The sequence below is a fragment of the Psammomys obesus genome, unplaced genomic scaffold (genome assembly GCF_907164565.1).
Source record: "Psammomys obesus unplaced genomic scaffold, mPsaObe1.curated_primary_1811, whole genome shotgun sequence".
NCBI lineage: Eukaryota > Metazoa > Chordata > Mammalia > Rodentia > Muridae > Psammomys > Psammomys obesus.
Window position 1 is genome coordinate 25,696,187 of NW_026596034.1, and position 24,015 is coordinate 25,720,201.

At 44.0% G+C, this 24,015-nt stretch overlaps 1 protein-coding gene across 1 annotated transcript; it reads right to left on the reverse strand.

Moving 5' to 3' along the window:
- Positions 1-320: 320 nt before the first annotated feature.
- Ist1 (IST1 factor associated with ESCRT-III) lies at positions 321-22,343 on the reverse strand. The gene is made up of 10 exons (XM_055621516.1): positions 22,252-22,343; positions 12,405-12,507; positions 11,521-11,701; positions 11,092-11,179; positions 8,259-8,342; positions 7,680-7,790; positions 6,526-6,738; positions 5,844-5,936; positions 4,397-4,445; positions 321-1,619 (listed from the first exon to the last, which is right to left on the reverse strand). The coding sequence occupies exons 2-10, from the start codon at positions 12,490-12,492 to the stop codon at positions 1,426-1,428; spliced, it is 1,101 nt and encodes a 366-aa protein (XP_055477491.1). The 5' UTR covers positions 12,493-12,507; positions 22,252-22,343; the 3' UTR covers positions 321-1,425.
- Between the last annotated feature and the right edge of the window lie 1,672 nt (positions 22,344-24,015).

Genomic DNA, 24,015 nt, shown 5'->3' on the forward strand with positions numbered 1-24,015 from the left:
CTTGCTGGTGGATTTCAGCAGTGTTATAATGATACCCTAAGAACACAGCACAAAACTGCTCCACTGCCAACCAGCAGGTAACAGAATGCTCAGCACTCAGGCCCCAAGAGTGTGCTCGCCCGCAGCTTATTAAAGGTAGAGTAGCAGCTAAGCAAAGGCATGGACGCCATCTGAGCTCACTCTAGAGGGAGAATGAACCCCAACAGCCCCGGGCACCTGCAGTCCTGAGGGTCTGGATCTAGCTCATACACTAATATTGGTCTCCTGGGCAAAGCGTTCTCCACTAAAATCCACATTCATTCAATTGACAACACCAGAGAAAGCAGGACATGGGATCTTTATTAGCAGCTACTGAGCTATGAGATACAAAACAAATCAAAAACACTGAAGTTGCCTGAAACAGGTATGTACAGAAATATTACACATAAGCAAAAATCTCATCTTCTAGTCCCAAAGCTAACCTCTTGGGGAAGGAGAGCCTTGGCTGTAGGCAAAGAAGCACATAAGAATTAAAGAGTCTCATCCACCCAGGAAAGCAGTGAACTACAGCTGCATGGCACTAAAACTTAAGATAACAGTTTGTAAAGGTTCCTTTAATCATTAAAGTTTTCAAATGAAAACACGTACCCCTCCTCTCCTGTGGGCTTCCAGATCTCTACCCAAGAGACTTGAGTACTTCTATTAAGGCAACTGGAAGCCCACCCTAGGCTTAGATGGACCTGTGCTTCCTTCCTAACATGCTATGGGGAAAACAAATTCTATAGTGCTGCTCTTTCCTGAAGGAAACACAGCACTCAAAGCAAAAGGCCACAGAGGGCTCCCTGAGAATCCAGTAGAACCAAGAGAGAACTTTTCCAAATGAACTTTGCAACTGGATCCAGGTAGAACAGTACCCTGCAGCAAGGAGTAGTGTATATGTAAATGAGAGGGCCCAGCTTCCAGGAACCATGATATTGGCTTCCTGAGCCACCTTCGAACTCACTTAAGAAAACACACAGTGGCCTTGATTCTCTCTACAATCACCCCATGCAGAGGGATGTATTTACAAGTCAAGGTTGAGACACATCACAGGGTACTCTCTTCCATGCTCCAGCCGCCTCTGGCAACTCTACCACAGTACTTCTCTTCTCACTCCCTGGGAATAGAATGTCCAGGAAAGAATCAAGGATCCATGTGACAAGAAGACAGACAACAGGAGAGCGAACAGGAGCCAACTGCTCCAGCCAGAATCTCTAGTTGTTAGTCTTTGAGTATCACTAGAGAACTGGAAAGCAACACAATTGGTAGAGCAGCAGGAGAGCCCCAAGGAAGAGTGCTCAGTGACAGTTAACAGATGAAACCGGAATTTTATGGAGAGTCACTGTTACAAGGAAGAACTGTTCAGTATCAGCTTCCACAATGTGGTTGTTGCCTACTTTGAGAGACCTATGTTTTCTTTTTTAGCTCCTCAAATCTCCGGGAAAGATCATCGAAGTCTATGTCTTCTGACGCCGAGGTACTGGCTCCCGCAGATGCTGTTGGGAGCGTGTCTGGCACAGATGGCAACTCTGGCAGTACAAAGGTGTTGTGATTGTCCACAGTTCTGGAAGGGGGCTTTACAGGAGCATCTGGCTTGGGTCCTAATTAAATGAGGGCAAAGAGCACAATGTTACAAATGGCAGAAAAATGACTCTGCCATCCTTTGACAAATCTACCACCAAAATCCCCACAAGGACAAAAAAAAAAAAAAAAAAAAATGCAGGGGGGGAATGCAGGAGAGGCTGGGATGCAGCACAGTTAGCTGAGTACCTGGCATACACAAAGCACTGCAGACAACTGAGCATGGTGGCATATGCCTGTAACTGCCAGCACCAGGGAGGGAGAAGCAAGTGGATAAAGAAGCCCAAGGTCATGCTAACACTAGTACTATCTGGTGTAACAGTAGAAGTCTGTTCTGTATACAGTCTTCCATTTTGCTCTTTTCTTCCTTCTCCTCTTCCAATGCTGGAGATCAAGTCCAGGTATTTGTACATGCTGGGCAAGTACCACACCACTGAGCTTATGGCCCCAGACTCCCAGTGCATCACAACACCCACCTTCTCTAATTTTAGACATGCTTTCCGGGGTGCTAGGAGCACTGCATTTTTTTTTTTTCAATGACTTATTTTTATTTTGTGTGAATTGGTATTTTTCCTGCATGTGTGAGGATGTTGGATCTCCTGGAGCTGGAGTTACTGACAATTCTGAGCTGCCCTGAGGGTGCTAGGAACTGAACCTGGTCCTCTGGAAAGAACAGCCAGATCTCTTAACCAGTGAGCCAACTCTACAGCCCTAGCACTTTATTTTTTAACTTACTGAGTAAGTACATGGACATGTCTGCTTTATGAAAATTCACCCATTTTTTGTCCCTATTTTGCCCTTTATGCTGGCTAGTTTTATATCAACTGGACACAAGCTAGAATCATTTGGGAAAAGGGACTCTCAATTAAAAAAATGCCTCCACCAGATTAATGTGAGAGGTCTCTCCCACTGTGGGCAATGTCTTCCCTAGGTAGGTATTATCAGGCCGAACTGGGCAGTGGTGGCACATGCCTTTAATCCCAGCACTCGGGAGGCAGAGGCAGGTAGATCTCTGAATTCAAGGTCAGTATGGTCTACAGAGTGAGTTCCAGGACAGCCAAGGCTACACAGAGAAACCCTGTCTCAAAAAACAAAACAACAACAAAAAAAAAGAAAGAGAAAGAGAAAGAAGAAAGAAGAAAGAAGAAAGAAGAAAGAAAGAAAGAAAGAAAGAAAGAAAGAAAGGAGAGAAAGAAAAAGAAAGGAAGGAACGAAGGAAGAAAGGAAGATAGATAGATAAAGAAGTTGGGCTGAACAATAGAGCTGGCTATGCTGGCATGGATATGGATGAGCTGGCCCTAAGGGCATGAGTGGGAGAGTTGGCACCATTGGGCTAGCCAGCCAGAGCAGTGCTAGAAAGCTTGCCCTGATGGTATGGGTGAGAGAGAGATGGCAGGCTGACCAGCTCAGCTACCACCAAGGCCCAGTCCAGAGCTTTGAAGCCAACATCTACCCCATCTATGACTGCTGGAGCATGTGAAGGGGCCTGTCCTACAGAACCAAAGCTGTAGGATCTCCATGACATAGGGCAGTGACACACTATCTGAGGAGAGTCTCAGTGAGGACCCAGTATTGCTAGGGTAGCAGAGACCAGAGGCCTTGAACCATACCAATGACACATGAGAATGAACATTTGCAAGCAAAGAAGTGTGGACCAAAGGATATACTGTGGGATGCACTGTAACACACTATAGCTTCCACAATAAGGGTTTTTTTTGGGGGGAGAGGGTCAGGGATGGGAGGAAGGTGGGTACAAAGGGACAGGGAGATGAATGGAATTGGGTACATGATGTGAAATTCACAAAGAATCAATAAAAAGTTTTAAAAAAAAAAGAAGAAAAGAAATCGCATTGAGCAAGCTATGAGATTGAGCAGGTAAACAGTATCCCTCCGTGGCTTCTGCTTCGGTTTCTGGCTCCAGATCCTGAGCTGACTTTGACAATGGACTATGACATAGGAATATAAACAAATGAACCCTTTCCTCAAGTTGCTTTTGATAATGGTGTTTTATCACTGCAACAGAAACTACGACACAATTTTTTTAATACCTCACTTCAAAAACCTACTAGGGTGGGGGACTAGAATGATGGCTCAGTGGTTAAAAGCTCTTCTAGAAGGCCCAGGTTTGATCCTTAGCACCCAGCAACAGTCTGTAACTCCAGTTCTAGGGGATCCAATGCTCCTTCTAGTCTCCAAGGGCAATAAATGCACACGGTATATAGACATATGCACACAAAACAATTAAATAAAGGTAAAAAAAAAGAATGGGGGAGGGCTGGAGAGATGGGCCAGCCATTAAGAGCACATGTTACTCTTCCAGAAGCCCCAAGTTCAGCTCCTACCATCCATGTCAAACCTACCATGTCAAGCTAGGCATGGAGGACACACTCCTTTAATCCCAGCACTTAGGAAGCAGAGGCATCTCTGTGAGGTCTGAACAACGTGAGTTCTAGGACAGTCAGGGCTACACAGAGAAACCCTGTCTCAAAAACAAAACAAAAAACTCCCACCTATCACTGTAGCCCCAGAAGGATCAACCAGCCTCCACAGGGACATGCACTCATGTGTATAAAACCCACATATATTTAAATAATGAAAAATACAAACGTATTTTAAAAAATACTTGAAGTGACTAAAGATAAACAGAACTTGGACGACTGGGGCTAGGAAAATAGCTTATGTTTCAAAGCAAGTCCTGAGTTTTGTTAGAAAAGAGGATATGGACCACAAGCAGAACGCTATGGAGACAGGAACAGTTAAGAGAACAGGATTCAGCAGCTTTCTGAAACACACTCACCAACAATCTGTGCAGAAGAAATATTTTTATCACCATTAATGTCATCAACCTGCAAAACAAAGATTGTTAGCAAAGGAAAAAGCAATGAATGGCATCTCTAGACAAAGTACTAACGCTGTTACCAGCTCCTTGCTTTCCAAAAGCTAAGCCGTTTGCCAAAAGTGACAGAATCTGCTCCTAGAGGTATGCTTCCTACTCTCCACACTTCTCTGAACCAGAGTAAGACACCATGCCAACCTCTGAACTGCTAAAAAGAGAAAGCCTTACCACACTGTGACACTTCTCAGCTTCCAGGCAAAGCAAATTAGTAAATCTATACAAACCAAGGCCTCGAGGACTGATAAAGATCCACCTCATTCCACAAACAGTTGGCCGGGTTTAGTTCCAGGGAAACTTAGTTTCCAACTACAGATGGAAACCAAGGAAAAGAATGATAAGCAAACTAAGGATCAGGGAGAGCTTCCTATGTGAGTAATTACACAGCAACCCCACACCAACATGTTTCCTAAGGAAACCGTAAGCTGGAATCGGCTCTCAAATGCATGTATGAGTCATGCAGGTTTATGCAACACTGGCAGAAAACAAGTAATTCTGAGGTAGAGCTGCTGTTACACAGTTCAAGGCATCTTTACCACATGAGTCATTTATGAAAATTTCCCCACACCCCTAAGCACTGGTGCTGCACCTAGGGCCTCTTCCACAACAGACATGCACCCCACCATTGAACTACTTCCCTAGTTTTTGTTTTACTTTTCATTTTGAAACAAAGTTTAACATTTGTGATCTACTTCAGCTTCTAAGCTGCTAAGATTACTGACCTGTGCCACAGGTTTGCTCTATGTAAGTTTTAGCTTCAAGAATAAAATGTGAAATCAACACTACAGGCCAAAAATGACTAACTGCACACTTTTGACTAAGTCAAATTACCTTGTTACTATTCTTTCCCATGAATGTTGAGAAATTAAAAAAAAAAAAACAAACCTGACACTCTAATAAACATTTTAATATCAAATTAATATCAAATATTACAGCAGCTCCCTGTGATACAGCAGTTCAGTAGAGCATATGATCTACATTAATGCTCTAGTAAAGCACCGCTTCCTTTTTACTTTTCTAGATGGGCTCATGTAGTCCAGGCTGACTTTGAACTCCTGACCCTCCAAAGCGCTGAGACTATAGGCATGTGCCACCATGCCCATCTGAGTACTGTAACTTCCTAAGAGCAGCTCCTTCCTGATTCCTAGCTTCAGTGCCAACATAGCATGCCCACCACAAATGCCACCAACAGCACTCCCCATCTCCAGGGCAGTATGAAAGCAACAAAGAATCCCGAAGCAAGAGCAATACCCACACTAAGTTGATCAAAAGTTTGCCTTCCCTGTTATTATTTTGCTCTCTTCATGGGATTCATTCTCCTGCCGTTTATCAAAGAGGCTCAGGCACTTACAGATTCATACGATGGGGGAGTTGCTGGTATCTGAGGTGGGTGAATGTTAGGAAAGGCCTGGTAAGTCCCCACTGGCAATCCACTGAAATCCGACTGAAAGAGAAAAGCAGTATCAGAAACCCTGCTCCCAATGTGTAACTTTTGTATGGCACGGAAAGAAACGTGTGAATACACACATGTATGTATGATGTAGGTATGTATGTATATATGTTTATGTTCAGGATCTCAAAGAAAGGCTCAAAAGGATCACGTGGTAGTCCACATCAAGCACTTCCGTGTTTCTCTCAAGAAAAAAAAATGGATCACTTCTTTGCTAACAATGACCTACGATAAACACCATATCAACAAAGGCTTTTCAGCCTGGTACTAAAGGAATTTCTTCACTTTCAGGGAAAGATGTACTAGCATTACTGTAACAGGTCCCAGGTGTTTAGTAACCTTTCCTAAAAGAGTTTTCCTAGCACTATCTTTAGATTTTTCTACTTCAGTGCTTGCAGCTGAAATCAGGACTTCCCTGAATCTGACAGTCCTTCAATACACTTGCTTGATCACTCAGTTAATACAGATATTCCTACTGTTCTGTATTCCTGGAAACCTGCAACTCCTGAGTGTGCTTACAGAGTCCTCTTCCACGCATATTCTAAAGCTTACACCCACACTTTCTTTATATATACACACTTACTGGTCCTTTTGGCAGTGGATATGAGAAGGGAGCATTTGGAGATGACATTGGCATTGGCATGGGCATGGGCATGGGCATGGGCACTGTTCCATCAGGTACACCAACAGGGGCTGTGAACCCGCCCCCTCCTCCTCTTCCAGGGCCACCTTTCTTCACATCATCTGTAAATCCAACATCAATAAGATCTGTATCCACCCCAACAGGAGCTTCTGCCTAAGAAAAAAACATAAGCACCTATTAATCCATGGCCATGGCCAAGTTCCCTAAAAAAGTCTAGAGATACACATATAAGCATAAAAGTTGTTTATTCTGGTCTCATGTAGCCCAGGCTAGCCTTGAACTGATCTTCTTGCTTCTATCTCCTAGTTAATGGGATTAACTGCTTTTCTGCTAACCTGATACTACTTTTCTTTCAAAAATAGTGTTCACAACATCAACACCTTTTGGGAAAGCGAAGGTTTAGGGAGAACACTGCACTGCAATGATGTACCACAGCCTCAGACAGTTCCCTACGAAAAAAGGGGTCTACAAAGGTCTCCGAGACAGGGGCAAAGGCAGACTATAGAGTTTAAAAATCCCCGCCCTGGCCAGGTTCAGAAGAAAACGCCCCAGGAAAGAACACTCTCTTCAGCAGAGGGCCAGCTCTGAAGGAACTCTCAGTTCGGGAGCTTCACACATCCATACTCCTGCAGCCAGGGAAAATGCTGCTGCCCTGATGTGTTTGTGTGCTGGAGGCTGGTTAGTGTAAGCGCATCTCCCATACCGCACCCCACTAACTTTATCATTATATGCAGGACAGAGAATTTGTTTTACACGCATTTCTCCACTCAGCTTTCTGAGCACTCCCCGCACATAGCACAATAAATGAACTACGTAGGTCTGGGGTAATGCTCCACTTCGTCAAGTTCACTGAAAGGCAGAAATACCATGCTTTTACAGTTCTGTCACGGTTGTGCATTCTCAAGATGCCTTCATTCACTCAATCTCCAGCTTTAAGTGCCCTATGAGGCTTACAGCATATCTATTGTTATACAAGAAGATACTGGCTGAAAAAGGCTTACAAGCAACAATTGGCTAGTATAAATAATAGCTCCCCGCCCCCAAGAAGTTCTATACACAACCTCATTTTCCTTTGTGTTCTGGCATAAACTCACCATTACCACAGAGTCAGGTTCATAGGGTACATTGTAATTCTTGGCAATTTCAATCAGGTATCTCTCCACGAGGATTTTGGGTGGGGCTTCTACACTCAGTTTATGCATTAGCTGTAATAAAAGATCAATGTTAAGAAGCATCTAATTAGCAACCAGCCTAACCCTAACACATTTCTTAAAAATTGTAGTTCCTCTCATTTTACTGGAGAAACTGAGGAGCTATTTTGCTCTAGTTGAATGGCACATTACAGGGAGCATGCTCTCCTCACTCTAGTTACAGATGAAGACAGGCACTGAGAAAAGACCCAGCACTAACGCTGTCCCCATTTCACTCATCCAATCCTTCTTTCCACTCTCCTTCCTGCCTTTCTAACTCTCAGAGCAGGGAAAGGAAAAAGCAGCACAGTCAGGTGCCAGACAGGGAAAAGGCCAAATTCCACTGTCAGCCACGTAGGTGTCCTCTGCCCGTCACTATAAAACAACCCCAGCTAACTCCTTCATGCCCCTGCACAACCCAAATGCCTGCTGGTAATAAACCACCTGTCCCACCCTGTCCTATTTAGCAGACAGGTTCATTACCCTGTCATTCACAGTCCCAATCTGGTTGGTCCTGCACAACTTGCCATATTCCTTGCTATATTTGGCACAGAGCTGATCAGCAACCTACAAGGAAAAAGAAAAATCGTAACAGAAACCATTCCCATAAAAAGCTTCACAATTCCTCCTATCAACAATAAACTTATCTTTATTACTGGGTTTTTTAAAAAATGTCTACTTTTTGTTGTTTTGTTTTTGAGTCAGGGTTTCTCTGTAGCCCTACCTATCCTGGAATTCACTCTAGACCAGGCTGACCTCGAACTCAGAGATTCAACTGCTTTTGCTTCCTGAGGAACCACCACACCTGGATGAATAGTGTCTCAAAAAACAAGACACTATTCTAGGGAGTCTTAGAATCTCTGTGTAAAATCATCATCACCATCACCATCCAACAGGGCTGGAGAGATGGCTTAGAGGTTCAGAGCACTGTTTGTTCTTCCAAAGGTCCTGAGTTCTAGTCCCAGCAACCACATGGTAGCTCACAACCATGAGATCTCTTCTGGCCTGCAAGCACACAGGCAGGAAGAATACCGTATAAATAATAAATGCATGAATCTTTAAAAAAAAAAAAAAGACGTAATAAAGGGCCACCTGCAACTAGGATAAATGCTACTAAAAAAAGGTACAACATAGCCGGGCAGTGGTGGCACACACCTTTAATACCAGTGCTCAGGAGGCAAAGGCAGGTGGACCTCTCTGAGTTCGAGGCCAGCCTGGTCTACAGAGTGATTCCAGGACAGCCAAGGCTACACAGAGAAACTCTGTCTCAAAAAAACCAAAGGGAAAAAAAAGGGAAGAAAAGGTACAACATGCAAATCAGACCTGAGCAGAAAAGTGAGGTACGGTTGCCCCTAAAGAAGGCAATGTTTTGTCAATACTTCAAAGATTATTAGAAGTAACTAAGCAAAAAACTTGGTATGGTATCATATACCTGTACCCCTAATACGAGGCAGAGGCAGGAGGAGCCCCCACCACAAGTCTCTGAGAGCAACCAGGGCTACATAGCAAGAAACAAAACAAGTTAACTCAACAAGAACAGAAATAAAATAAAGTTCTCCTGGAGCTAAAACATGGCCAATACACAAACCTGAAGCAAAGTACAGTGAGTCAATAGTGCAGAATGTAAGGAGTACAGTAACAGCTGAAGAGAGGCAAATGACAGAAAGTAATACAGGGTTTCAAAGCAAGGAGTTGCCTTAGCATAGAGTGTGCTACCTTAAAATGTTTCCGTTTTATGCTTTACAGTTGTGTAAGAACTGTGAGCTGTCTGTAGCACACCTACCATCCCAATACTTGAGAAATAAAGGCAGAAGGATCAGAAGTTCAAGGTCACTTTCAACTATGTAACAAATTCACAACCACCCTGTGTTATATGAGAGCCTGTGTGATAATCTGAATGTAAATGGCCCCAATAGAACCATAGGGAGTGCACTATTACGAGGTGTGGCTTTGTTGGAGTAGGTGTGGCCTTGCTGGAAGAAGGATCACTGTGGAAGCGGGCTTTGAGGTCTCACATGCTCAAGCTAGGTCCAGTGTGGCTTAGTATCCTCCTGCTGCTTGCACACCAACTTGCACACAGAACTCTCAGCTCCTTCTCCAGCATCATGTCTACCAGAATGCTGCCACATTCCCTGCCATGACAATAATGGACTACACCTCTGAAACTGTAAGCCAGCCCCAAAGTAAATGTTTTCCTTTTTAAGAGTTGTCACAGACATGTTGTCTCTTCAGAACAATAGAAAACCTAACAAAGACGACCTGTCTCAAAAAAAAAAAAAAAAAAAAAAAGAAAAAAAAAAAAGGGACAGATGGCTCAGCAATAAACAGCATTTGCTAAGGTGGCTCACGACTGCCCATAACAAGTTCTAGGGAATCTGACATCCTCTTCTGGCCTCTGAAGAAACCAGGCATGGACACGATGCACACACATGCACTCACGCACGCAGGCAAACACTCATGCACATAAAAATCTAAAAACAAAACAAAAATGTTCCGGAGATGCACACAGCTCAGTGATGGACACCTGTTCCATGTGTGTGAGGCCCTGGGTTGGAGCCCCAGCACCACAAAAACAAGATGATACAAAGAAAAATGTTTTTCCATGTATACAAATAAGGTCAAATACATACATGTGTATAATCTATGTAGGTTTTCTGCCTGTCCCTCCGCAGAGGCTTGCCTCTTTTGAGGCATGGTCATGCAATGCAGTCCAGGCTGGCTTTTACTCATGCCCTCTTGCCTCAGCCTCCAAAGCATCAAGGCTGGATTACCATACTTAACTAAAATCTAATTTAAGGCACAACTGTTGGCACACAAACCTAGCCCTTTAGAAAGCTGAAAAGGAGTAACTGATTAACAAAGCCTACTTCAAAAGGTTGTGTACAAGATACCCAAGCAAATAAATAGACTTTTCTTTTTTTGGTTTGTTTGTTTTTTTCTTTTTGTTTTTAGAGACAGGGGTTCTCTGTGTAGCCTTGGCTGTCCTGGACTTGCTTTGTAGAACAGGTGGGCTCAAACTCACAGAGATCTGCGTGCCCCTGCCTCCCCAAGCGCCGGGATAAAGAGACTTTTCTAATGATACAAAAAACTACACAGACGGGGTATGGTGGCACATACCTTTAATCTCAGCACTAAAGAGGCAGAGAAAGGTGGATTTCTGTGAATTCGAGGTCAGCCTGGTTGAGATGAGTTCCAGGCCAGCTAGAGTGACATAGTAAGACTTTGTCAAAAAAAATAAAATATAATTAAATTAAAATAAAATAAATTTAAAAAAAAAATGAAACCTACAGATATTACAGAAACTGCTTGTACTCACTATTTTCAACTCAGCTACTTCTGACTGAAGCCGAGGAGCAGCCCAGATCAGCGTAGACACAGATTCAGCCAGACCAGAATCCAGCTCCCTAATGAAGAAAAAAATTAAATAAATTAATATCCTCTACGACAAGCCAAAGACAACCGTATTTCTTCTATTGTACACCAGATGACATCCAAAGTAATTTCACAAATTATACTATCTTCTGGTAACTGGTGTTCCAGTCATTTCATTTCCCTCTTTTACTTTTGGAGAAACCCCAGGCCCACAAACCTTAGACAAGCTGAACCAAAACTCAACCTGGGGACACTTCAGATTCTGTTTTCAGTAACAGACAAAAGATCCTTGGAAATATGAAAGAACATCTTAGCGTTCACCTGCTGTACTGCAATGCCAGGTATGTTTAGCTTCTGAGGCAAGATATCTTACTTCATAGACTGGATAAGGCCAAACCGAGCCAGCAGCAGATCACAGTAGAGCTCCAGGATCTCCATGGCCTCCACAAGGTAGTCCTCCCGGATAATGTGCTCCACACGGATGCGTGCTCGCTCATCCTTGCCAGCGGCCAGATAGTCAGCAATCTCCTTTCTTGCTTTCTGAGCCAGTTCCGCTGGGACACAAACCCCACTCCAGTCACACAGCAGTAGTGCACCAGGACCTGGCTAGTGGGCCGACCTCCACCCACCAGAGAAGCCTGAGAAGATGGGTGCTGTCATCTACAACACTCCAGCTCATACTCCTTTAGCACATCTACTCTCATGATGCTCTAGAGTTTGCCACCCTGTACAGATGAGATTAGGACTTACGCTGACATTTCCCACTCAGGAGCCACTGCTCCAGGGTACCTCTGCATACCACAAGAAAGTGCTTGGGACATGTAAAATGGCACAAAATGTGCAGATCATCTAAGCTTAGTCTGCTGTATGCTTTAAACCATATCTAGATTACTTACACAGTGTAACAGAAATGCTACATAAATGGTTGTTATAATGCATTATTTTGGAATAATGACAGGAAGTCTGTACATACTCAGTACAGACTAATTTTTTTTCTCTAAATATTTCTGATCAGCATTTGTCTGACTGCATGGATGTGAAGCCCATGGATGCACAGCATATAAATACAGAGGGGTCATCAAGCAGACCCTTTCTCTGCAAAGAGTGTTTCAGTTTAACTCTATATAGGAGGCAGACAAGTGTCCTAACTGCAAAGCTATGAGAAGGACTCATAGGGCTAGCCTAAAGGATCCAGCTTGGGCTGCTGGCAGCCCAAAAAAAGGGGGAGAAAGATGATGAGGTTGGTACAGTACTCACTTTTTTTTTTCTCCAACAGTTTAAGACGATTTATGACTAATCTCAAATTGACTCGTAAGCGCTCAGCTTTGAAGCCAGAGCCCAGCATTCTGTCCTGCTCCTCCTGGAAAAGTGGCAGAACAAATGAGTCCAGATTAGTTCAGGAACTAGCACAGCTCAGAGGCAGACTAGCAACATAAACCATAGTGGTCTCTTTCCTTTTTTCCTTTTGGTGTTGGGAATTGAGCCCAGAGCTGTGCACATGCTAAGCACATCTCTACCACTAAGCTACCCCCTCAGCTTAGTGTTTTTCTAAAACAATAACATGATCTAAACATCTTGTTTACATATCATTTTACCATTGTTCAAAGAACTGACTGAACAGAAACAAGTAAGTATGAAATCTGAGAGAATCTGCTAATAGAAAAAATTAATATATAGGCATGGGCAACAGGAGCAGGGTGAGTAAAAAGACAAGGAGGCCAGGCAAAGTGGGGCACAGCTTTAGCCCCAGCACTCAGGAAGCAGAAGCAGGCAGATCTCTGTGAGTCTGAAGCCAGCCTGGTCTACATAATGAATTTCAAGATAAGCACAGCTACAGAGACAAACTGTCTCAAAAAAACAAACAAACAAGCACAAACAACAACAAAAAAACGAAAACAAGGCAAGAAGTACTCCCATTAAAAAAAACAAACTTCAAAAATGGTAATCTTTCTTAAAGCTTGCCAAAGTTAAAACAAAATTCAAAATATCCACATGTTAATTTCTCAAGTTTTTCTATTAAATCTGAAAAGCTTGTTGCCTGGTATCACAGAAATGTCATTAGCATCTCCTCAGGCCCAGAACTTACACAGGGGTGAAGAGCACACGCAGGAACCTGCTCGATAACATTCCACAATAGCGCTATTACCAAGAATTGCCCCACAGCCAACGGTCAGCATAACCACCACAGGGCATCAGGACACACCCTGGACACTGACTACTGTATATTCTATTTCAAGACAGTACAAGATTTTATTTCTGGACTCAAAACTTTAAAATAATATAATATCCAAGCAGAAGCTAGAACTGACAAAGTAACCAAGGAAAAGGCAAATAAAACAGACAAAATATGCAAACAGTAGGACTAGTCTTTCCCTGTGTAAAAAGCACTTCCAGAAGACAACAAGGTACTTCATTTTGTGAAATTGCCTCTGGAAACCTTTATACAACATTGGATAACTTGTATGCCACAGAATATCTCTCACCCATTATGCTGAATTATGTTCAATCCGTTCAACAAGCATTAGATTATATGTCAGACTCAGGCTAGATACTGGAAATAAAGTGTAAGTACGGCCTTTGCCTCTCACAAGGAAATTATATTTTATTGAAGAAAAAATTAAAATCCAGCAAGCTATAATAGTGTTTGAAAAGGACTATAATTCTAGGGTCTCTCAGTTGGGAGTGACTGAAGACATCTTGCATTGTCATAACTGGCGGGGAGGCTACTGGTAACTAGTGAGCAGAGGCCTTACAAGACCTGCCAAAACCTCAACACATCTAAGAGTGAAAAACTTACTGTAAAGAAATGACCCAAACTCTTAGGACAATCGTAATGAAAGGTCCTCCTGACAGCAAAGCATACACTCATCCTAAAGAACAAAGCAAAGACGTGCAAAGGGGAAGTGTGAGCCTGATGTGGTGGTACAAGTTGACACATGTCAAGACCCTGTCTCAACCCCAAACCTCCCAAGCACAAGGCTTGGTATGTGTAAAATCCCAGCTTCCAGCAAACAAGAAGCTTTCTGAGAGTCAAAAGCCCAATACTCTACCAAAATATATGTTGGTAGGCCTAAACAGCATCAATACTCTCCGGCATTCATAAGCAGAGATGAATAGGGAATAGGAAGAAAGAAAAGCATTAACAACTACTATCATTTACTCTCTAGTCACCTACACCAAATCAGCCATCAAATATGTGCAGAACTAAGAATAAAACTTAAATAAGAATAAAACCTAAAGCCGGGTATGGCATTTGTAGCCCTAAACTCTGAAGAAAGAGGTGGTAAGAGTCCTTGAGTCTTAATAGTTCCAGACTGAGTAATATAGGGAGAGCTATTAATTTAAAACCTAAATGCATCTGAAACTAAACCCCAGGTAAATATACCACGTACTACTTAGTTCTTTATTAAACTATAAACTGTAATAGAGCTCAGATCACATGTACAAGACCTAAATGAAAACGGGGGTGTGGCCGCAGAAAAGGGAAAAAGGATTGTAGAAGCCAAGGTGGTCAAGGACACCGTGAGAGCATGGGCCACAGAATCAACTAAGCAGGGCTCATAGCGGCTCACAGAAACCGAAGCAACAGACAAACATGGGCCCTGTGTGGGTCTAAGCTAAGTCCTTATGGCTGTACAGCTTGGTGTTCTTGTGGGACTCCCAACAATGGAAGTATGAGGGGGTGCGTCTGACTCTTTTGACTGTGCTTGGAACTCTTTTTCTCCTACTGGGTTACCATATCCAGATGTGATATGTGGGTTTGTGCCCAACAGTCTTATTGTATCTTGTTAGGCCACATTTGGTGGCTATTCCTGGGAGTCCTGCTCTTTTTTTTTGGGGGGGGGGCGGATCTGAGGGAGAGGGGAGATGCGAGAGGAACTAGGAGGAGTGGAGGGAGAGGAAACTGTGATCAGAATATAATGTATGCGAGAAGGATAAAAGTTATAAAGAAAAGAAGATGAGGGTATGGTAGGAGGGACTGCAGAGACTGTTTAGTTGGCAGAGTACTTGCTGCTCAAATCTAACAATTTGAGTTCAGTTCCCAACATCTACATAAAAAGCTGGGCATGGTGGCACAGGGTTGTAATCCCAGTGCCGGGGAGGCAGACAGGCAGGTTCCTGGGGTTCAGTGGCCACCCAGTCGACGAGGTGAGCTCCAGGTTTCCAGTTAAGAGCCTGTCTCAAAAAACAAGGTTGACGGCTCCTGAGGAACAACACAGGAGGTTCACCTCGGGGCTCTACATGCTCAATCAGCCTCTTCTACACGTATGTAACGAGTGCCATCCATACTCTAACAAGCCTAGCGATGGCTTGGTGGTTAAGAGCACTTCTTTCAGGAGACCTGGATTTAATTGCCAGCACCAACATGATAGACAGCTCACAACCATCTGTAACTCCAGTTGCAGACCCACTGCCGCCTTCTAGCTTACCTGAGCGGCAGGCACGCACAGGGTGCTCAGACCTCCATTTGATCAAACACTCATATACATAAAACAGATAAATCTAAAAAGAAAAGTCACTGTTCTTATGGAATCTATAAGTCAGAAATGTATCATATCACTAATTAAAAAACCGTAATAAGTGATCCAAAGAAAAAATTATGTTGTAGAGTTTACTATGACCTTGCCAGCTACCTGTTTGGAAGTTGTCACAAAGTCAAAAGATAAAAAAAAATTAGGGCATAACGCAGAGTTGTAAGTTGGGGCAGAAAATTGCTAAGATTTCAGTGGTTCTTAAGCAGTCTATGTTGCAATCTATGTCAATTCTACAACATATCAAAACAAAATTTTAGTCATGTCTATATTTTAAAAGTGTGAAAACAAGAGCTGGAATGATGGTTAAGAGCACTTGCTGCTTTTGCAGAGGACTTGGGCTGGTTCTCAACACCAATACACTGTCTTAAAACTGTCTTTGTACAGTTTCAGGGGAGCTGGCACCCTCTTTTGACTTTCACAGTTGTGCTCATGGTGTACTTAGGGAGATGCAAAAATTAAAAACATAATTTAAAGAAACAAATAGAAATATTAGAACGGTAAGAAACTTGATATAGAGGATCAACAACAGATTGGAAACAGAAGAGTCAGCAGACTTAAAGAGAGATCAGTAGAAGTCTAAAACTTGAAAAAGAAACTATATTAGCTGGAAGGTGGTGGCACACCCCTTTAATTCCAGCACTGAGGAGGTGGATCTCTTTGAGTCCAAGGCTAGCCTGGTCTATGGAGCAAGTTTTCGGACAGGCAGAGCTATACAGAGAAACCCTGTCTCAAAAAACAAACAAAAAAAAAAAAAAAAGGAAGGAAGGAAGGAAGGAAGGGAGGGAAAGAAGAAAGAAAGAAAGAAAGAAAGAAAGAAAGAAAGAAAGAAAGAAAGAAAGAAAAGAAAAGAAAGAGAGAGAGAAAAAACAAAGAGGACCCTGGGTAAGATGATCAATCCTCACTCAGAAGTGCAAACAGGATAGACATCTGAAGCAGGAGAAGACAGGGAACAGAACAGGAATGTACCACAGAGGGCCTCTGAAAGACCCTCCCCAGCAGGGTACAGAAGCAGATGCTGAGACTCATAGCCAAACTTTGGGGAGAATGCAGGGAATCTTATGGAAGAGGGGAGAGATAGAAAGATATGGAGGGGATGAAAGATCCACAAAGAGACCACGAGAGCCAAAAAAAAAAAATCTGGGCCCAGGGGGCCTGCAGAGACTGATGAACCAACCAAGGATCGCGTGGAGGGGACCTAGAACCCCTGCTCAGATGTAGCCCATGGGGATCCCCTAGTAATGTTCATGACATTGCCATGACAATGTCTCTGACATGAACTCGGTTGCCTGCTCTTTAATCATCTGCCCCTGGTGGGGTGGGCTTGCAAGACCCCAGAGAAAGAGGATCCAGATAACCCCGATGAGACCTGATAGGCAAGGGTCAGATAGTAAGGGAGGAGGACCTGCCCTATCAGTGGTCTAGGGGAGGAGCATAGGGAGGAAGAAGGATGGCTGGAAGGGGATGGAGGGGGCTACAGCCATGATACAAAGTAAATAAACTGTAATAAATAATGATAATATTTTTAAGAGAACTATTAAAAAAATTGGTAATGATCCCTTCCTCCAAAAAGTAACAACCTACACAGGAAATCACCGAAGAAATCTCTTAAAAATTGTGATAAGGGTGCTGACATGAGTCTCTGTGATTGCTGGCTTCTGGCAGGGGTACAGGTGGGGAAGGACTGTTTTCTTTAAGGGGCTGGCTACTGGGAGTTTGACCATGCTCCAGTGAGTTTATATATAGGTAATACAAATTGAACTTGGAGGTTCTTCTTTCTGGGGGGAGGATCCTAAGGGTGGGGGTGGACATGGGAGGACTGGGAAGTCAGTGTGATGGGGTGCATAATTTGAAAGTCCCAAACAATTAAAGTATTATGAAAAAACATTCTGATAAAAATAAACAAAACCATAGTTGGATCAGTGCTTGTACAACCATGAGCATGGGAGTTTGCATCCCAGCAAAGACACCCCACATATGCCTGTGACCCTAGCACTGATCTGAGTGGATCCAGGCTTACTGAAACTTGCTAGCTTCCAGCCTCACCAAGAAAATCTGAGTCCCAGGTTCGTAGAGACAACCCTCCTCAAATAAAGGTGGGGGGAGCTGGAGAGATGGCTCAGAGGTTTAGAGCACTTCTACTGGCTGTTCTTCCAGAGGTCCTAGTTCAGTTCCCATCAACCACAGGGTGGCTTACAACCATCTAGATCAAGCACCCTCTTCTGGCATGCAGGTGTACATGCAGACAGAACACTGTATATGTAATAAATAAATACTAAAAAAAAAAAAAAAAAAAAAAGACAATGTGGAAAGGGCACCAGATACCCACTTCAGGACTCCATGAAAGAACATAAGTGTGTTCTTGCACATACATGTGCATATACACCAAAGAGAGAGAGATACCTAACTCATAAACACACACAAATAAAAATGAACAAAGTACACCAGGTGATAGGGCCCATGCCTTTAATCCCAGCACTAGGGAGGCAGAGGCAGCTGGATCTCTGAGTTCCAGCCTCTCTGAGACTAGCCTGGTCTATAGAGTGAGTTCCAGGACAGCCAGGGCTACATACAGAAATGGGGTGGGTAGCACAACAAAGTATGAAAAGGACACCATTAATTTGAAGGACAGCAGGGAAGGGTATACAAGACAGCTTGGGAAAAGGAAAGGGAAGGGGGAAATGTACTTATAATCTCAAAAATTGTAATAAACAAAGCCTCAAATATTATCAAAACAATACAAGAGTCTAATGTTTGTACCAAATTCCAGAGGGGCTGGGAATATAACTCAGTGCTAAAGCATTTACAAGGTGCCCTATATTTGAGCTTTTGTACTGTGCAAAAATAAAAGTTAAAAAAAGCTACTTGATAAAACTTCTACTAGCTAGAATTCCCCTAAATTAACACACATACACACAGAGACTCAAAAAACTCCAAACACAATAAAACCTAGAGATTCACGCCCCATCTCATCATAATCAAACTGCTGAAATCAGAGCCAGAGATTTATTTTTTCCCTGAAATAAGGCTTCTCTGTGTAGCCCTAGCTGTCCTGGAACTCAATCTAGACCAAGCTGGCTTTGAACTTTGCCTCTGCCTCCCCATGTGCTGGTATGTGCTACCACTCCCAACCATAGATAATAATAATAATAAAAAAAAAAAACTGAGTAAAGCTAGATAAAATATATTACCTATTACCTCTAGTGTATGTATTCAGATGACCAGACATTGTGGCATGAACCTATTGCTGCTTGGGACAAAGGGCAGCCCAGCAACAAATCCAAGATCCCAAAAATGAGAAAGGAGAGGACAAGCTATAATTTCACCTGAGATCATAGAGACCAAAAGAAAAGAGTCATTTTAAAAATACTGACAAAAAGGAACCATCAACCCAGAAACCTTACATCCAGCAAAATATCCCTCCGAATTAAAGGTGAAACAAGACATGATCCCATGAGGGAATGAAGTTTTGTCCTCAACAGAACTGCTGTAAAAGAACAGCTAAGGAAAAGGCCAGTGAGACGGCTCCATGTCAAAGTGCCCACTGGCAAGCCTGGCGATCTGAGTTCTAGCACCAGAAGCCACAACAGAGTGGAAGAAGAAAACCAATTCCATAATCCTCTGATGTGAACACACAGCACCGCCTGTGCCACCCCTCCAACACACATATACAGAAATGACAACTGGATGAATAACCTTAATAGATTGTTTCTCTCAACTCTGTTGAACTTGATAGTTTAGAACAAAACCAGTATTTTTATGGGATTTTCAAAATACATAAATGTAATACTTAAAATAACCATTCTATAAGGGGAGGAAGCTGAAACAACCTATGTAATAGGAATATTTCTGCATTCTACCAGAAGTGGAAAAATGCTGACTCTAAAAACAGCCACATCTATCACCTCCATAGCACTCACACAGACACACACAAATACTTCAAAGATTTGTATTTTTATTCATGTGTATGTGTATTTCTGTATATGCACGCCACATGTGGGTGAGTGTCAACAGGCCAGAAGAGGGCATGAGGATCCCTTGGAGCTGAAGTTACAGGTGGTTGTAAGACACCAGAAATAGGTCCTGGGAACCAAAACTAGGGTCTGGAAAAGCAATAAGCACTCTCACCCTTCAGCAATCTCTACGTTAAAACACGCCAGGCTTTAAACCAGAATACTAAGCCAGGCGCAGTGGCGCAGGCCTGTAATCCCAGTACTCAGGAAGCAGAAGCAGGTGGATCTCTGAATTCAAAGCCAGCCTGGTCTACAAAGCAAGTCCAGGACAGCCTAGGCTACACAGAGAAAACCTATGGGGGTGAGGAGGAGAAGAATACTAAAAACTGACCAAAAACCTAAAAGGTAGCCAAAGTAGTAAGCAGATGTGGTGGCAAAGAAAGTTAATACCAGCAGTTTAGGAGGCAGATGCAGGAGAATCTGAGTTTGAAACCAGCCTGGTTTACATAGTAAGCTCCATGCTATCTTGGGCTATATAGTGACACTCTGTCTTAAAAACAGCAACAACAAAAACCAAATAACAAGCGATGTCAAGAGTGGTTGTACAGGGACTTGAAGAGATGGTTCATTACATCAGTTAAAAGCATTCACTGGCCCCTCTTCCACATGACCCTAGGTTGTATTCCTTGGACCTACACAGTGGCTCACAACTGTTTGTTAACTCCATTCCCAGGTACCTGATGCCTTCTTTTTGGCCAATCAGGGAACCTGGCATGCACATGATACAGACATACATGGAAGCAAAATATTCATAACATAAAATAATATTTTTTAAAAAGGGTACTGATGCATACCTGGATTCCCAGCATTAAGAAACAGAGGCAGGAAGGATCATGAGTGTGAAAACAGCCTAGACTACACAACAAAAACTGTCTCAAAAGTGTCAGAATGAACAAAACAAACAAACAAAAAACAACTGTTCACAATAAGGGTGAGTTAACCAAGAAAACACAACTGTAATTTCTGAGTGCCTTTCATGAGAACATTCAAAACATATGAAACAAAAATTGACACATAGCAAAAAGAAATGACAATCTAATTACAGTTAGAAGGTTCAATATGCCTCCCTTGGTAACTCATCAATTCAGCAGACAGGACGTCGGCTAAGATGTTCTGTATTGGCTATTAACGACTGAATAAAACAGCTGAGAGAGCCAACTTAAGAAAGAACTATTTTCAAATTCTATGTGTGTGTGCATATGCAAGGGCCACGGCACAAGTGTGGAACAACTGTGGGTTTTCTTCCTATCTTGGAGGGACTGAAAATCAAACTCTTATCAGGTTTGGCCACATGAGCCTCCTCCTCTTTATTCAATCCAGCTCTTCATTCATTCTAAGATGTTGGCTGGACAAGACCTGGGTTCAATTCTCCACACCCACATGGTAGCTCACGACTATCCATAACTCCAGTTCCAGGTGATCTGAAACCCACTTCTGAACTCCACAGGCACCAAGCACACGTGTGATGCACAGATATACATGAAAGCAAAACACCATATACATAAAATAAAAATAAATATTTAAAGGAAAAAAAAAGAAAACCGCATCAGTAATTTAAGGGTTCCACTCGAAATAACTTGGACTACACTTTGTTCTGCAGTTTTACTTTAAACCCCAATAAGTTACATATAACTGAGACTTGATCCTGAGAAGAGCTTCAATTAAGTGGACCAGAGTCTACCTCAAAGATTCTAGAGGTGCAGGTCTTGATTGAATCCAGCGGCACAGGAAGAAAAGAGAGTAGCTACAAAAAGTAGTTAGGAGAAGAAAACTGTATTTTTATCAAGTGAGAATGTGAAGAAGCTGCATGAGGACGCTGTGAAGTTCCCCACAAAGGTCAAAAAAGAAAAAAAAAAAAAGGCTTTAGGGGTGTGAGATGTTTTTTAAATGTATCACCTAAGGTTTTATTAGGCTGTAAAAATGCATGCACAAGGAAAAGTGTTATCGAAACAAGAATGGCGTTAAGTTGATTGTTTTTCAGGTATGACGGAGGAGTTATACTGCTTTGTTCTCGTAGTAAAAAAAGAAGAAAAACCCGAAACACCACGAAAGGATAACAAAAGAAATCACAATCTCCTCTGAGATTCACCACCGGACTACACAGGCACAGCCTTTGGCAGCCGCAGCCTCCCTCTGCGGTCAGCCTACAGTCCCAGCCCGGAGCAGGGAGGTCCGCATCCAAGTTCAAGGTGCTGAGAGCCACGCCTGACCCCAGCATCCGGAAGAGGAGCGGGGCTGGCACCGGCCATCCGAGCCTGACTCACCGCGCAACGATCGCGGCGGCGCAGACAGGGCCTTCCCGGGGGTCCCGACCCGACGACGCAGCGGGGGGTGTCCCCTCTGAGCCCAGGTCACGCCAGCGCCCGTGCCACGGTCCCCCGCGCCCCCGCGGCCGGAGCCCGACCTCAGGCCTGACCCCCGCTGCCAGCGCTTTCCCCTTCCTCCCCGTTGACACGGGCGGATGGTGCGCCCTCACGGTCCCCACGCCGGCCGGGGTCCGGTCAGTGCGGGGCGGAGAACAGAAAGGCCGACAAGGGTGGCAGAGGAGGGCACGCTCACCTGGAGGGATCCTCGGGCCTGAGAACGGAAGAGACTGACTTCCGACAGCCGCACAGCATCCAAAATGGCGACACCCCCGGCCTCACCACCGCGAACTTGGGCGGAGGAATCCTCGGGGCCCGCGTTGGCCACGCCCCTCTCCGCAGGGATTGGCTGCGCGCACAGCACTGGGAGGGGCTGGGGACTACTTCCCACGGCGGAGGCGCGGGACTTGAGTCGTGACGCGTCCCGTCGCTCCGGGCGGTGAGTCACTCGCTAGGGGCGCGGTGGGGCGTGGGGAGGCTGTTCCTGCAGTCAGTGCCCGGTAAGTACCCGGGTTCCAGCTTGTCCCAGCCCCTGGAGAAGCCGGCTGCAGCCTGCGCCGCCGACGCCCGCGGAGGCTGGGGGCCCGTCGGCCTGCTGGGCTGGATTCTACGCTCTCGAGCCGACTGCACCCCACGACCTCCGGGCTTCTGTCCGCCGACGCTGGTCCTCCCTCCCGCTCCCGCGCCCAGTCTGATTCGCGTCCCTCACCCTCTCTAACGCTCCCTCCGCACGACCGCCACCGCCGCTTGCTCCTGTTTCTGAGTGTATTCGGAGGAGACCTTCTGGGCTCACCGTGAAAGAGCCTTCTCCTTGCTCTTGGCCCTGCTGTAGAGGCCGCTGCTACCAAGCCCAGAATTGTGGCTTGTCTTGGGTCAGTCCTAAAACGAGGACTGCGGGTTACCCTACGAGGATTGTATGAATTTGTAAATAACTGGCTGTTGTAACCATTCGCGGCAGTTCAAAGCGCCAGGATTCCAGGACTCTGGAATACACAGTATTTGGTTCCCTTACACTTTTCGGATCTTTCCCCCAGTAAAGTATTTGCATATATAAGTTGTAGTTCTGCAACTAGAACATGGTGTTTGCTGCTAAAAAATTCCTCTGTGTCACACACGCGCACACACACACACACACACACACACACACACACAAAGCAAAGGAAAGTTCCCCCTGAGGCACAAATTAAGTTTATTGGGCTCATTTACAGAACATACGTGCCAGGTCACTTTACAGGCATGTAGGTGATCACTCTCTCCGAATTAAGGTTGCACTGGAACGTCTTTTACCCAGTAGGAATGAAGGCTTCCAGGCGTAGAAAGAGCCCAGTCTCCTAGTAGTCCCCAGCCTATGTGCTAGCCCATCCCAGGCCACATGCAATTAAGGCAGAATTACATACAACAGGTGGTATAGGATGGCTGGATACGCAGGTGAGAGAGCTCCAAGACCCCCATGAGGGGATGATCTTTGCCTGTGAGCACAGCCAACTTCCTGAAGATGACCATTGTTTGGTTCCAAGGACAGCAGAGTATCCCAGCATTTAAAAAATAATAATCGTCATTTTTAAGGGGGGCAGACTGCTCAGATTTAAGGCCTAGAAACAGCCAGTGGTGGTGCACGACTTTAATCTCAGCATTTGGGAGGCAGAAGCAGGAGGAACTCTGAGTTTGAGACTAGCCTGGTCTATAAAGAAAAATCCTATCTTGAGAAAAAAAAAAAAGTGCCTAGAGACACCCTAACCAAAGGTACAAATGTGTGTGGACCTTGTTTAGATATAGCTTCAAACTAACCAATTATAAATGACTTTTTTTTTTTTTTGAGACAAGGACATTAGGTAATGGAGTAAGTGATATCAAATATTATTTTGTCGATTGTCCCTTTGTATGAAGAAATCCAATATAAGAAATGCCTACCAGGGTAAAATGGCAGCAAAAAATAAAGAAATTTTCAATTGCTGAATGG

Excerpts from the sequence above, each read along its gene's own strand:
- Ist1 (XM_055621516.1), bottom strand. The coding sequence starts at position 12,492 with ATGCTGGGCTCTGGCTTCAAAGCTGAGCGCTTACGAGTCAATTTGAGA. Across the intron at positions 7,791-8,258 it reads TTGGGACTGTGAATGACAGG|CTAATGCATAAACTGAGTGT; the intron begins GTAATGAACCTG and ends CTTTTATTACAG. Across the intron at positions 1,620-4,396 it reads TTCTTCTGCACAGATTGTTG|GACCCAAGCCAGATGCTCCT; the intron begins GTGAGTGTGTTT and ends TCATTTAATTAG.